At 36.8% G+C, this 15,492-nt stretch overlaps 1 protein-coding gene across 3 annotated transcripts in view; it reads left to right on the top strand.

The window, feature by feature from the left end:
* The window catches only part of PIK3CA (phosphatidylinositol-4,5-bisphosphate 3-kinase catalytic subunit alpha), an 82,227-nt gene extending 67,219 nt beyond the window's left edge, over nucleotides 1–15,008 (top strand). For 2 of the 3 annotated variants that reach the window (XM_004708597.4, XM_045295032.1), the window contains exons 15-21: nucleotides 3,025–3,131; nucleotides 3,632–3,753; nucleotides 4,449–4,527; nucleotides 9,412–9,582; nucleotides 10,138–10,255; nucleotides 10,530–10,681; nucleotides 11,439–15,008. In XM_004708597.4, the coding sequence (XP_004708654.1) occupies nucleotides 3,025–3,131; nucleotides 3,632–3,753; nucleotides 4,449–4,527; nucleotides 9,412–9,582; nucleotides 10,138–10,255; nucleotides 10,530–10,681; nucleotides 11,439–11,709 (1,020 nt within the window). In that variant the 3' untranslated portion in view covers nucleotides 11,710–15,008. The remainder of the gene's footprint in view (nucleotides 1–3,024; nucleotides 3,132–3,631; nucleotides 3,754–4,448; nucleotides 4,528–9,411; nucleotides 9,583–10,137; nucleotides 10,256–10,529; nucleotides 10,682–11,438) is intronic. The other variant, XR_006680535.1, reaches the window with a different exon arrangement.
* Nucleotides 15,009–15,492: the final 484 nt, after the last annotated feature.

Raw genomic sequence — 15,492 nt, 5'->3', positions numbered from 1 at the left:
CACACTCCCATGTCCCTCCGGGGCCATTGGTCCCTTAATTTAGTCATATCAAGAAGAGTTATACAGACATCACCACAATCAGTTTGAGAACATTTCATTGTTCTTGTACTCATTGTTATCAGCTCCCTGTTTTCCTCCCAACCTCCCCTGCCTTACCTCCAAAAACCATTAATCAATGACTGTTTCAATAGATTTGCCTATCCTAGATTTCATAGACAGAAGAAAAAAGATTTTTTTAAAACAAAACTGACAACAATAATGAAGTAAAACATTAAAACTTCAATTGAAAAGGAAGGAGAAAATATTTAAAACTAGACTAGAACAAATTTAAAATGGATCAAAGGGGAGATCAAATGATGACCTAACTTCATCTGGAATAAAGCACTTTTCAGTGTATTCAGCATGATAGACTATTCTCGTCCCTGGTCTGTGGCTACACAAGATTCACTGGAGGCTTAATCCATGTTTATTTCCCCTTCATTTTTTATTATCATGCTCAACAGGGCGGTTTGGGAATTCGGTGTATATACAAGGGGGGAGTCCCCTCAAAAAACGGAATTTTTTTTTCAAAGCTATGTATTTAAATTTTTTACAAAACAACTTTATCACCTTCAAAGTACTCTCCATTACACTTTATACATTTGTCAAATCTGTGTGATACCCTTCTTGGAAACATTTTTCCAACTCATCTGCTTGGATGGCTGACCTCACCAAACAATACCGAACACCCGTGTTTTCTCTTCACCTCTTCTATGTCATCAAATCAGGCTTTTCATGTAAATCTTCATTCGGGGAAACAAAAAGTTGCATGTCAGGTGAGTCAGGTGCATGGGGCAAGAGAGGCATGCTGTTTTTGCCAAAAACTGGTGCACTGAGATGGCTGTGTGAGCAGATGCTTTGTTGTGGTGGCAAAAACAGTTCCCTGTTTGCCACAAAACAGGCCTTTTCGCGCACTGTTACGCGATCTTTTCAGAACCTCTAAATAGAAAGCTTGACTAACAGTCTGACCTGATAGAACGAACTCCAAATGCACTATGCCCCTCACATCAAAAAGCAAATGAGCATCGGGTTTGTTTATTTTAGTACCCCTTGTATACCGATTATGATCCTTGGAATCAAGCAGATTACGATTTAGATCCACTTTGCATTGCCTCTTAGCTGTGAAATGTTCATCATATTATTTAGGCTTTTAAAGTTCATTTCCTCATCTGTAAAAAGGGAATTATACTTTCTTCACAGGATTTTTGTGAGAATTCAATTATATGAGAGACGTGAAACACCTATTCAGACCCAGGAACATGGGCCAAAATAATTTTTTTTCCAAAGACCTGCCATTGAGTTGATTCTGACTCATAGAAACCCTCTGTGGGTTTCTGAGACTTTAAATCTTTATGGCAGCAGATCACCTCATCTCTCTCCGGAAGAGCAGCTGTTGGGTTTGAACCACTGTCCTTGTAGTTAGGAGTCCCACGCCTACTCAGAAGGGCCACCACGGCTCCTTTGGAACATGAGGAGTGGCCAGTACATGTTAGTTCCCTCTTCCTTCCCTTCCTTTGTCTCTCAGAGAACCATATGCTTTTTCAAGTGATCTTTCCTTGTTCTGTGTCATATCTTTTAGTAAACTCAACCTCACTGCCATCAGATCAAAAAAGACTCACTGTAGCCCTGTAGGACAGAGTAGAACTGCGCCCTGTGGGTTTCCAAAAGTGTAACTCTTTAGAGGAATAGAAAGCCTCATCTTTCTCCCTTGGAGTGGCTGGTGATTTCAAACTGGTGACCTTGAGATTATCAGCCTGATGTATAACCAACTACACCACCAGAGCTCCATGTGCCTCTAGTAGTGACCCTGAAAATGGCTAAAAAGTAATTCATTTTTATGTTTCTAAATTTAAAATGGACTCATATAATACTAGTCTACTCAGTCTAGCTAAAATCTGCAAGACTAATTTAACTGAGGAGTGTGAAATACAATGTAAATATAAATGCCTACTCCTGAACTTTGCCTCCTCTTTATCCTTCCTTTGTGAAGCCCTGATGGTGCAGTGGGTAAAGCACTGTGCTGCTAGCCAAGAGGTAGGCAGTTTGAAGCTGTCTGCCATTTGAGGGAAAAAGATGTGGCACACTGCTGCCATGGAAACCTACAAGGCAGTTCTGCTCTGTATTGGGGGGTCAAAGGCGTCAGAAACAACTTGTTGGCAGGGAGTTTGGTTTTTTATTTTATCCTTCCTTCAGTCCATTCACCATGTTCCACAGTAAACTGTTTCAGATTTCAGTTGCCTAGAGTAGTGAAGTAAGCATTGTCAATACAAACAGTGTAATTTGTTCAATCTCTCTGATTTTTTTTCTCCTCTCCAGTTTTTCCCTCTCAGACTAGAACCTGGGCATAGTGTGAGATACAGTGTAACCAAGGTTTGTTAACCAGTCCTTTTTCCATTTCCTTAAACCTCACTAGACCTCTTTTATACCCGACAGAGGCTAAAAACAGGCTAGACCCAAAAGGCTAAATATACTGCTTTGAAACTAAGATGATGCCTCTTTAGCCTTTCCTCTAGAGCAAGGTGAGCCTTCTTAAGGGCTCCATGATAACTATTTTAGACTTTACAGGCTATGTGGTCTCTGTCCGCTCTCAGTTCTACTACAGCACAAGAAGCAATCCTGGGCAACAACGTAAGTGTGCCAGCATGGCTGTCCTCCAGGATCAGGGCCAGTAATGTCAGTTACCCAGCATGGCTGTTCTCCAATACAACTTGATTGTAGGCGGTCGTTGACCTACCCCTGCTCTAGAGCCATAGCCCTGCTTCTGTGGCACCTGGTGCTGCCACTCTTGCCTCTTGTCCTGAGTTACCATACCCTCTCCTTTACAGCACCTTCCTCATTCCCACAGCCGATCCAGCATATGGATTCAGAGAGCACACAGGACTGAGCTTGTGTGTACTCTTGATAGATAGGTGTATAACTGAGACTCGTAATTAGTTTTACCTTTAATGGAATCCGATGTGAACCTTGGTTCTGTTTCTTTATCAGGTACAAATGAAGTTTTTAGTTGAGCAAATGAGGCGACCCGATTTCATGGATGCTCTACAGGGCTTTCTCTCACCTCTGAACCCTGCTCACCAACTCGGAAATCTCAGGTACGGGACTTTATGGGAAGTTTTGTGGAAGTATTTAAATAAGCACCCTTTCTGTACAAAACCTCAAGAAAAGTCAAAATACCTATCACAACTAGATGGTTTGATTATATATGCTTCCTTTTATTCTACTCTATAAGAGTAGAAAAAGTATCTTAATTTCAGAACTGCTTGTATTTCAACTGAGTTTGTTTCTATTTTAATACTGGGATTTTAAATGCTCTGTAGCAGAATTCCTCGTATTATAGGATAAAATGGACTGTAAATGCTATTAAACAGATATATCCAATATTTGTTTATAATTCAATTGCCATTATATGAAAAATTTCTAACTCATTTGTTTTTTTTGTACTTACTGAAAAATTAATTCATAAAATATAAATTGAGAAAGCTTTTCATTTTAATCACTTCAGAAATCTATGTTTTTATTATCTTAAAATATAATTGATAGAAAAAATAGTAACAAAACCGAATGCCTAGTGAAGTTTTAAACTCTTCTGAAGGCTCGAAGAGTGTCGGATTATGTCCTCGGCAAAAAGGCCGCTGTGGTTGAATTGGGAGAACCCAGACATCATGTCCGAGTTGCTGTTTCAGAACAATGAGATCATCTTTAAAAATGGGGATGGTAAGGCAAAGTGTTAATGAACTCATGATGCATGAATTTAGCTATCTCTTTTTATACAGGCTATTTATGAACCATGAAGACCATGGTTGAAAACCATGTAAGGAATGCGCATGTGACAGAATATATAATAGCACACAGTTGTATTAACCTGTAAAATATGTATGTGTTATTCATTCCATAGTAGTTCAAAGTGGTAGGCCATGGGGTTGTGGCTCTCAAAGCAACATCCTCTCTTAGAGGTTTTCACTCTAACGGGACAGGGGTACATTAAACAATAAGCTACCAAATTAAAATCATGATGATGGTATAAGGAAAAGCATGAAGTCTGCCAAGGACCCCTGTAAAAGACAGTCATAGATAATTTGGAGAAAGGGTTCTGAAAAAATGACAGATTCTGTTGGTTCGGTATTTCAATACAAATACATATTCGTATTTAAGGATTTGGAAAAACCAGTACTTGACATTTCTTAATTAATTATGTGAAATCTCAACTAGCTTTATGTTGCATTGTTATTCAGAAGTTCTTGTGCAGACACTTTAGAAATAGGTTAAGGAATGAGGATAGTGTTTTTTTATATAGATTATTTTGAAGAGTTAAATATAGCTCTGGTTGCTGTTTAAAAATACTGTGATGACATCTTAGCCAGATTTTCATTTGTGGCATTGAATGGTAATACATACTGCTTTAATTTCAGATTTGCGGCAAGATATGTTAACACTTCAAATTATTCGCATAATGGAAAATATCTGGCAAAATCAAGGTCTTGATCTTCGGTAAGTAGACAACAAGGCAGCATTGTATGTTGAACATTAACATATTCTGAAAAAGTGCGCTACTGGAAGCACATAAAGACACATGTCTATAAAGAAGTGCATGCAATGGCGGTAGCAGTTAATTTTGCAAATGTACTTTGATTTGTGCGCCTGTTACTTGGTTTGGGGTAGCTAATGAGGTGGAGGTAAGGACTATCCCTAGTAAGCCAGAACGTACTGCAGCTGTCTCTGCAGTCTCAGCAGTAGGAACAGGACGTAAAGACAAAAAAGCCTATGTCCATTTGGGGCTTAGCGTTTTTAAAAAACATCTCCTTCATAATACAAATTTCATAGTTCTAAAACTTTATAAATCCTCTAATCTTGAACCAATTTTGTAGTGAAATTAACCAATACAAAGGGGTTTTTTGCCCATCTGTTGATTTCCGCCCAGCCTTTCACTATGATCAGTATGATCTCTGTTTTCTGTCACCTTTTGATCTTATCCTCGTCATTGTTTTGTGCCGTAGTTTTCCCTTCTCTTTGCAAATCTAGACTTGGTCGGTCAAAGACTACCCCGGCTGACAGTGCCGTGCCTATTGTTAGTAAGTGGGTATACGATTCATGTGTAATACCAGACGAATGTTTACTTGCATGTCTAAATGTAGCTCATATGTAAAAAGTGTATCAGTAACAAATATGTGCTCAGCTACTAACCAAAAGATTGGAGATTCAAGTGTGTCCAAAACACCTCATAAGAAAGTTCCAATAATGCGCTATTGAAAGCCCTGTGAAGCACAGTTCTATATCACACATGGGGCCACCATGAATCAGAATCAACTGACTAACTGGGTGGTTGGAGACATAGATTTTGTGTTTTCTGAAATAAGAAATTTGGTGGTATACTGGGTTACTAACTGGGCTGTTGACCACGAGTCAGCAGTTCGAAACCGCCAGCCATCCTTCTGGAGAAAGAGGAGGCCTTCTACTCTCATAAAGATTTACTGCCTCAAAAACCAGGACAGTTCTGCCTACCCTCTGGTGTCTCTGTGCATCAGAACTGACTCCATGGCAGTGACTTTGATCTGGGGAAGTATTGATCTAGCAAGTAATTTGCTAGATCATAAAAGTAACTCGTTGACTGCAGAATTTTAGCTCCTGATTCTTCGCTTTAATCCCTGCTACTTCGCAAAGGCAGTTAATGCTATATATGAATGAACTTTCCTTTTTAAAGTGATTTACTGTGTTTTCTGAGATCCTCATGCTACTAACCACTACCACCCTCCGTGGGAGTAGAGTAGACAAGAGAAAGGAGTAAAAACTAGGAAGCCTAAAGAAAAGACTTAAGCTGACCCTACTAATTACAATATTTAATTGTAAATTAGTGACTTTTATAAAACATCTAAAGGTAAGCAAGATCATTGGACATATTAGAATACCGTACATACTCGTGTATAAACCAAGTTTTTTAGAACATTTTTATGCAGTTTTGTGGTAAAATTAGGTGCTTCAGCTGATAGTCAGGTTGGCTTATACTTAAGTAAGTACGGTACTTTCTAAATGTCCCTAAGTAAATTCTCAGCAGCATTTTTATTTATTCTTGGCAAAACTCAGATGTAGGTTTATTATAAAATGCTTGCTTTTTATAACAAGAAGCCCTGTAGGATTAGGACAATTGATTCTTTAAAGTATGAATAGATTTGACAATCATAAAAAAATTTTAATTTATCTTAAGAATAAATGAGCAAAATACAGTTTTAAGAAGTTCCAACATTTATCAGGTGCAGGTTCTATAAAATAAATGATCAATTAAGTTGAAGTTAGCAGGACCCAAGAGGCAGAGATTCACAGAGGTATCTATAGTGTCGGGTGCTTGGGGGATGGAGTTTAAGTACTTAAGAATTATGAAAAAGCCCTTTGGTGATTCCTGGTTAACTTCAAGAAGAATTGACAACAGAATGGAAAATTCTCAAAGAATCCAGACTTTCTGGAGCCATACAGGCTAGATTAATCTCTGAAACTATTGTCTTAAACTCATCTCTAAACCTTAAACCAAAAATATTCCATGGAATTTTCTTAAAATCTAGCAGTGGTTTTAATTTTATCTTGTAAGGAATGTCTGCCTTGAGCATTATGCTTTTTTAAGACCTCTTTATATGGGATCAAAATTAACCACAGCAACTCGAAAGATTAGATAAGAAACTTACAAGGCAGAGACTTTATGTTACAGAGGAGGGGCAACTAGGAAATGGTATGTGAGGATGATTGCACAACTTGCAGAATGGAACCAGTCTCACGGAGACATACATGTAGACATAGTTGAACTGGTGTTAGGTGTGCTGCTGTGTATACTCAACAAGAAATAACTGATAAAAAATAAAATTCCTCCACACTGCTGTAACATATATGAGGTCACCATGAGTTAGAATTGACTCGGCAGTAGCTGGTTTAGCTAGTACCTTACAAAACACTTGGCACATAGTAAGTGCTAAATAAATGATGGGGAATGGAAAAAATAAAATGAAGTTGACTACGTAAAATGGTAGTATTAGAAGCTAGGCTGCAAGGAGTTGCATGAGAAAATGAAAATAAGTACAGATTATTACTTTTTGGAACTTGAAAAGGAAATGAAAGGTGGAAGGAATGGACAGTAGCAAATGGGGGTAACCAAACATGAAAATATATATGTTGAGTATGTTTATGCCAATTGGGATATTAGGTACTTTTTTTTTACCCATGATCTCTTTAAATCCTCACGTTGCCGCCCTTAATTACATTGTCTTTTTGATGCTTTGTTCTTTAGTGGAAGTAGCCTGCTACATACCAAAGTACTACCTTTCCTCCACACATGACAATCCTCACTGCCAGGAGGCCATTTGGGTGAGCACCTTAGTCATGCACGCAGCTAGCTGCTTTTTTCATGGAGTTCCACATGCACTTAAAGGATAACTAACAGACAAGTTATGATTCTTTAGACAAGAGTATTTGGCTGACTTCTTTTTTGTTCTATAAACCTGTATCTTTCAGGAGTACTTCAGTTTTTGTTGCCGGTGATAAAATTTGAACTTTTTAAGCAAAAATTAGAATCTTCAAAATTAAAAATTTTTACCAGTCACACTGAGTATAGCAGTTTTCCCAAACTTAGAGACTTCCCGAATGGGATTGGTGATAATATTGACAGTTGTGGTTTTTTAATGTAGCATAATAAAAAGTATCAGCATTTCAAAGATCTGAACTCAGTGAAATAATGGCCAGCGCAGTGTGTTATAAAGTCATGTATGAGTCAAAGATCTATTTCAAGGCAAGACAGATGATGTATTTTAATCTAACAGTATGAAAAATTATCAGTATATTTCAGAATTCATATTGCAGCTTATTTATCACTTACCAAGTTTTGGAATACAGGCAGTAGCCAAGTTACTGACTTACGGACAACTCAGACCTGGCCTTCTGTAACTGTACCTTCACTTTGGCTTGATTATCCCAGCTCCAACTCTTAACAAGTTCTTCCATCACAATCACCTTTGCTTGACGTATGTGGACGTTGTAAAGCAGGGGTCCTCAAACTACGGCCCGCGGGCCACAGGCAGCCCACCAAGGATATTTATCCAGGCCACCGGGTGCTTTTGCCCCGTTTTGTTTTTTACTTCAAAATAAGATATGTGCAGTGTGCATAGGGAATTTGTTCATAGTTGTTTTTTTTTTAAACTATAATCTGGCCCTCCAATGAGTCTGAGGGACAGTAAACTGGCCCCCTGTTTTAAAAGTTTGAGAACCCCTGTTTTAAAGCATCAGCAACTGACCTTAAGCTTCATGCTTAACCCCCTAGTCACCAAAACTCTTTCTTGCAGTAAGGTAAAGTTCAACAGGAACCATGTGTACCTGTTTCAACTTACATACAAATTCAACTTAAAGACACTTGGGAACAGATCTCACTCATAACCTGAGGACTGCCTGAAGTATCAAAGAAACATTATCTACAAATGGCCCCCTTCTCCAGCTACACACCTGTGTGAGGATGGGTTTTCTTTATACATTTTAAATATTTCATTAGATTTATTCAGAAACAGATATGAGAATCCAGCAGAAAATTAAGACATTGAAAGAAATATGAATGTCACCCTACTACTCACTTAGGTATTTTTAGTTTTGGAAAAATACATATTTTGTTTCATACATTAAAATACATGGTTTATATTAATTATTTTATTCTTAAATGAATCAATAAATACTTAAGTTTTTTTTATCATTTTATTGGGGCTCATAGTTCTCATCACAATACATACATACATACATACATACATACATACATACATACAGTGTGTCAAGCACATTTGTACATTTGTTTCCACCATTATGTTCAAAACATTTTCTTTCTACCTGAGCCCTTGGTATCAGCTCCTCATTTTCCCCCTTCCTTCCCACACCCTCCCTCTCTCATGAACCCTTGATGATTTATAAATTATTATTTTTTCATGTCTTTCACTGACCAATATATTCCTTCACCCACTTTTCTGTTACCCATTCCCCTGAGAGGGGGTTATAGGTAGCTCATTGTAATCAGTTCCCTCTATCTTCCCCCTAAATACTTAAGATTTTTATACTCTTTTGATTTCTCATAGCAGTAAGTATGATTACATAAACAAAAGCTTCTCAGAGTCCTCAATAACTGTAAGAATGGAAAGGGGTCCTGAGATCAAATGCTCGAGAATGGCTCCTCTCAAGTAAATGTCAAAGTGTTAGATGCCAATTTGACATCTTTAAATTCACCAGTATTTTCAAAATCATCAATGTCTAACAAATTCCACTTACCACCATGATTTTCTTTAAAGTGATATTTATCAGACTAAAGTGTTTGCTATTGTAAAGGGCATTCAATTCGTTGTAAATGTCTTGCTCATTTTTCAGGATGTTACCTTATGGTTGTCTGTCAATCGGTGACTGTGTGGGACTTATTGAGGTGGTGAGAAATTCTCACACTATTATGCAGATTCAGTGCAAAGGAGGCCTGAAAGGCGCACTCCAGTTCAACAGCCACACGCTGCACCAGTGGCTCAGAGACAAGAACAAAGGAGAGATGTGAGCTTTCATTTCTTACTGGGTTTGCCTAGGTTTTTGTTAGACCAGTTTTTCAGTGGTTTTACTGGTTCTTCATAATTAGACCAAAGATGGAAACAATTTTGTTTACATTAAGAAAAGGTATCCTCAGTCTTTGAAATACTTGAGATTATTGTATTTAGATGTTCAGAATTGCTTATCATTTTTTAAAAACCATGCCCATTCATATTATATATCTAAAATGTGTTTATTCATTGTTTGTCTTAGGGGGAAATGCCGATTGTAATTTATTATTTGATTAATTTGTTTAAAGCATTCATTTTAATGACATAGAAAGTATATTTTGATTATAGTAATAAGTATGCTTTGGTTGAAGAAGATACAGAAATTTCTTCCGTAGAAACCCTTCAAAACTTAGGAATTTTAGGGTTCCTTAGATCTGATGAATATGAGCATTTCCTTCCCCTGCTGTCATTGTTTTCATTGTTAAGATAGAAACTTGGCCATCCATTCCTAACGTGGGCTGGATCGTTGTGTGCCACTAAACAACTCATAGCTATTTATTGTTTTCTGTAGATATGATGCCGCCATTGACTTGTTTACACGTTCGTGTGCTGGATATTGTGTCGCCACCTTCATTTTGGGAATTGGAGATCGTCACAATAGTAACATCATGGTTAAAGATGATGGACAAGTAATAAAAGCTTCCTTTTCTTATTATGATGTTCCTAACTAAATTTAAGGAGCCCTGGTAGTGTAGTGGGTTATGCCTTGAGCTGTTCAAAACCACCAACCACTCCATGGGAGAAAAGTGAAACTTTCTACTCCCATTAAGAGTTACAACCTCAGAAACCCCAAGGGCAATTCTACCCCGAGCCACTCAGTGGCAGTGAGTAAATGAAATCTATCAATTCAGGGTATTATATTTCTGCATACATTAAACTGTAACAATTTCTTATTTTTGAAAGCTGTTTCATATAGATTTTGGACACTTTTTGGATCACAAGAAGAAAAAATTTGGCTACAAACGAGAACGTGTACCATTTGTTTTAACACAAGATTTCTTGATAGTCATTAGTAAAGGAGCCCAAGAATGCACAAAAACAAGAGAATTTGAAAGGTAAATTTTAAGAAATCAAAAAGCACAGACTGAAAAATTCTACTCTCTCCAAAACACTTGGTCTTTCTCATATATTTTAAAATAATAGGTGTTATATTTCCATTTTAGCACAAACTGAATAGGTTGTTGATTTGTTTAATGCTATGATGAAAAATAGAAATGGAAACCAATTTAATATATTGAGTTAATTAAGTCCTCAAGAAAGTGATCCTTAAACTTCCTAATATATCAGCAGTTATTGTTTACTGCATTTTAAATCGGTCTCCACCTTCTCCATGTTGGCAATAATATATAGTGCTTACCACCTTGTTTAATTGTATAAGATGAGAAAAATTGGTCGACATTAATTGCCATGTTTAGATATAATTATTCTTGCCACCTTCTGGTATATGAGGACTATCTCCAACCTTAAAGTACTGGGGAAAGAGAGAAGAAAGTCTTTCATAAAAGTCAGTTCATCTATAACTCATTCCTAGCATAAACCCTTAAGGTTTTAGTTTGAGCCAATCTGACATTTAGCAAATAATAATGTCCCAGGCATTGCTGTAGCAGTGAACCTTCTCTTCATGGATCTCACATTCCAGTGAAGTAAAGGGAATAGCAAGTCGTTGGCAAAGAAAGAAGAGCTAAGGGTTTGGTCTGGTTGTTATTTCAGTTTGTCAAAGACCTCTCTGGGGATGTGACTATTGTGCTAAGACCAACAGGTAAGAAGGCCCATTTGCACCATTGCTGACTCGACTGTTTTTCTTACTGACAGGTTTCAGGAGATGTGTTACAAGGCTTACCTAGCTATTCGGCAGCATGCCAATCTCTTCATAAACCTCTTCTCAATGATGCTTGGCTCTGGAATGCCTGAGCTACAATCCTTTGATGATATTGCATACATTCGAAAGACCCTAGCCTTGGATAAAACTGAGCAGGAGGCTTTGGAATATTTCATGAAACAAATGAATGACGCACATCATGGCGGCTGGACAACAAAAATGGATTGGATCTTCCACACAATTAAGCAACATGCTTTGAACTGAAGTGAGAACTGAGAAACTGAACATCCAGTTGCTGGATTCTGCACTGCACTGTTAAAAACTATCAGCAGGCAAAGATTGGTTGCATAGGAATTGCACAATCCATGACCCATTACAATTTACAACAAGAACAAAAATAAAATATTATCTAATTTAAATAATGTAAACGCAAACAGGGTTTGATAGCACTAAACTAGTTGACTTCAAAATTAAGCTTTAGAATAATGCGCAATTTTATGTAATGCCTTAAAGTCCCAAAAGGTAAACTTTGAAGATTGTTTGTATCCTTTTTTAAAAAACAAAGCAAAACAAAAAAATCCCCAAAATATATAGAAATGATGGAGAAGGAAAAAGAATGATCTTTTTTGTCCTGCATACGGTCTATGTTTTAATGTGGATGCAACAAAGTCAATTAATACACTAGGTCTAAGTAAACGGAAGATTGATGTCAGATTACATACAATTGGAAAAGAATGAAAAATCATTTTTCCATGGCTGCTCGATTTATAATTTGAAGTGAGTTTTTTGTTTGTTTGTTTTACTCCTTGTTTAATGAAGGAAAATACTTGGTGTGAAAAAAACTCATAAGATTTCACTAGAAAGTGTTTCCTTTTTCATAAATTACGCCTTTTAATGATTTGGGGTCTGAACCGCAGAGTATTGGAAGCAGTCACAAATGAGAACCTGCTCTAAGGTGTGTGCAGGCACGTTTTTCTGGACAGAATTTACAAGCATCTGCTCTTACTTCCCCAGAGAAATTCTGGGCCTCACCCCAAAACATACAAACAAACAAGTCAGAGAAGGAGCGGGAATAGTTCTTGCTCCATATTGTACAGTATTCACCGTAAGTTGATTTTCTTTATTTCCTACTTTTTCAATCGAACTGAATTCATTTTCATGCATGTTTTCCAGAAAATAGAAGTGAGTATTAATGTTATTAAAAAGATTATTTTTTTTATAAAAGACTATTTATATTATAGAAACTATCAGTAATATATATTCTTTATTTACACGATCTGTCCCATAGTCATGCATTGTCTTGCACCCCACATTTTTTGTTCGTAACACCACGATCAGTTTTCAGTCTGAGAGTGAGACTCGGGCTCTGTGCTGTTCAGACCAGTGACCAGTAGATACCTAACTGCATCAGGAAGACAGACTAAACGTCATCTCTGCCTGTCCCTCCTTTCTGTTGTCACATCAACTCCTCACCCTCCATCCTCTTCCCGAGCTGAGAATGGCTGAATCATCCGAAATGAATTAAACTGTCTGCCTGGTTGCTTAAAGCCTTCTACTGAGGTATACTCATGACTAATACTTTATAACATGGTGGAATATAAACCAAGAACCTTTTTTTTAACCTTTTAACCAATCTATCCATGTCTCGATGATAGCGCATTGTACAGCATTGTAGGATGATGTCTCAGTTCTCTGTGCTTAGGGATCAATCTCCACTTGTATTACATTGCATTTGAACACAGGACACAATCTTAAACATTGTGAAAAACATTAACCCAAGATATAGGGGCTAATGTTAGTCACCACTCTAGAAATGTTATTTTATTAGTGTTTGAAGTGAATGCTTAATGCCCTAGGGAATAGCTTTAGCAAATGTCCAGGTGCCACACCAAGAAATGTGCAATAATTTACTTAGAGTTTTCTAGATTAGTCATATTATTGGAGGGCAACTTTATAAAGAATGCACATCGTATTCTCTAGTAACAGTATCACTTTTAAAATATCCATTTATGAAATTAGTGGCCTATAGTAGAAGTCTTGAATAAAGAACAAGGGACTCTAAGACAAATACTTTTCATTATATTTGGCTCTTTTAGAACCCATACAGGGCATGCTTATTGGAGCCTTAGGTTTGTCACTAAAGCATGTACATAATGTTGCCAACGAGAAAAATAAATCTGAAAATTAGGGAAATTTATATTGTAAACTATCTTGAAAGAGTTCAGAAATTTTTTTTTCAGAAATTTTTAAGCTCTGTTTTAAGCAGGAACCAGATAGATTGTTTTGCAGATACAGACAACTTAATAGCTTATGAAAACTTCATAATTCATGTTTTTATCTTTTAGATATAGGTAACTAAAACATACTAATATCCCAGTCTTTTTTCTATCAGGGATTGATTCGAGGGAAGAAAACTACGTGAAATCTAAAGCTTTGCTGGTGGAAACTAAAGACGTCACAGAGATCTGGGTTTTATTGAACACTGAAAAAAAGCTTTGAGTCTCCTTCCATAAAACTTAGAAAAGTGTGTGTTGTTCACAACAGTCCGGATAGTTGTTTGTTTGTTTGCCCCTGGGACCTCTCCATTCAAACGTAAGCCACATAACATTTCATAATGTACATTTATTTTTTCAAGTGTCATTACAACCAAATTCTGTTTGAGGAAGCATCGACAAATTTTCTAATGAATATGGGTTAAATAATCTAAAAGCAACGCGAATTTTAAATAAACTGAAGCTGAGTTTAAGCAAACATTAAAAATAAAAAGACACACAAGAAGCAAGGAACCCAAACCTGAACTGTGTGCTACATGGGTTGACTAGTCTGTGTGAGGCAGTGGTAACATAGCTGCTTCCGGTACATGAGTTCTCAGGACCAATCCTCCGGGGTTGGTCCATTCCTGTGACCAGCTACCCTATTCCTTTTATGTGGTATAACTGATTATTGGCTCTAAAAAGTCATTATATCTTCAAGAAATAATTCCTTCGGGGATTATTTTGATAGAGGAAAAAAAAGGAGAGCAGGTTTAAAAGAAACAAAAATTGTAAACACATTGTAGCAAGAGATAATCAACTGTTAGAAAATCATGCTCTGGCTTTTTACCATATCCTGGGCTATAGAAAAACATTCATTTTGAAGATTTTTAGACTGCTGTTCATTTGAAATCTGTTCATCATATTGTGGGATTTGTTTTTATTTTTGTTTTTTAAAGAAAATGTTTTTAATTGGATTTTTTAAGGAGTGATGGTTGTGGTTTTACCATAGAACCTAAGCTTCCTCTGGGTTCTTACTGTCCTCTGTAAAACTTAGTGTTGAAATAATCAACTTTGAGGTTTGCCCTTTCTGATCTGCTTTATATTATAAGCCCATTAGGAAATGGGGACCTGGTGAATATATAATGAATTGTAAAATATTTTAATGTGTAACTTTTTCAACTGTGAAACTATGATTATTGGGGTTTTGGGGTTTTTTTTGTTTTTGATGAAAACAGCTGCTGATAAAGTATTTTGTGTAAAGTGTAGTTTTTATTAATCAGGAAAACAATGACTTGATTGGAATGCAAATACCCTCTTGGAGTTTATTTTTAATGGAGTGAGAATTTTCACATAGGTTAAAATACAGTCCATCTGTTTTCTTTCTTCCATCAACCATTGAATGAATTGGCCTTATTTTAAAAAAAAAAAGTATGAGCAGCCTGTCTATCTCAAAGGCACCATGGAAATTTCACAGTGCTCAAACATGGATGTGTCTTTTTCCTTAGGAATTGTGGAAATCCCTCTAACTCTTATTCTGACCAATAACCCGTGCATACCAGCCCTCTGGAGGAATGTCATTTCCAGCATCACCTTAAACCCAGCATGCTGACCTCTCTGCCTATAAGAAGTTCCTTTTGTTCTTATACCCAGAAACCTGCAAAACTGGGTTGGACCCACACACTCAGACCCACTTAAAAAAAAAAAAAGTCCAAGATATCACTAAAATGTTTCCGTTTAAAAACAATATTGTGGTATTGATAGATTGTGGTGCTTATACTAGTTAAATACAACT

The sequence above is a fragment of the Echinops telfairi genome, unplaced genomic scaffold (assembly GCF_000313985.2).
Source record: "Echinops telfairi isolate 266 unplaced genomic scaffold, ASM31398v2 ScPeMD7_4225;HRSCAF=4972, whole genome shotgun sequence".
NCBI lineage: Eukaryota > Metazoa > Chordata > Mammalia > Afrosoricida > Tenrecidae > Echinops > Echinops telfairi.
Note: the sequence above shows the minus strand (reverse complement) of the source record. Positions and strands in the feature narration are given on the sequence as shown.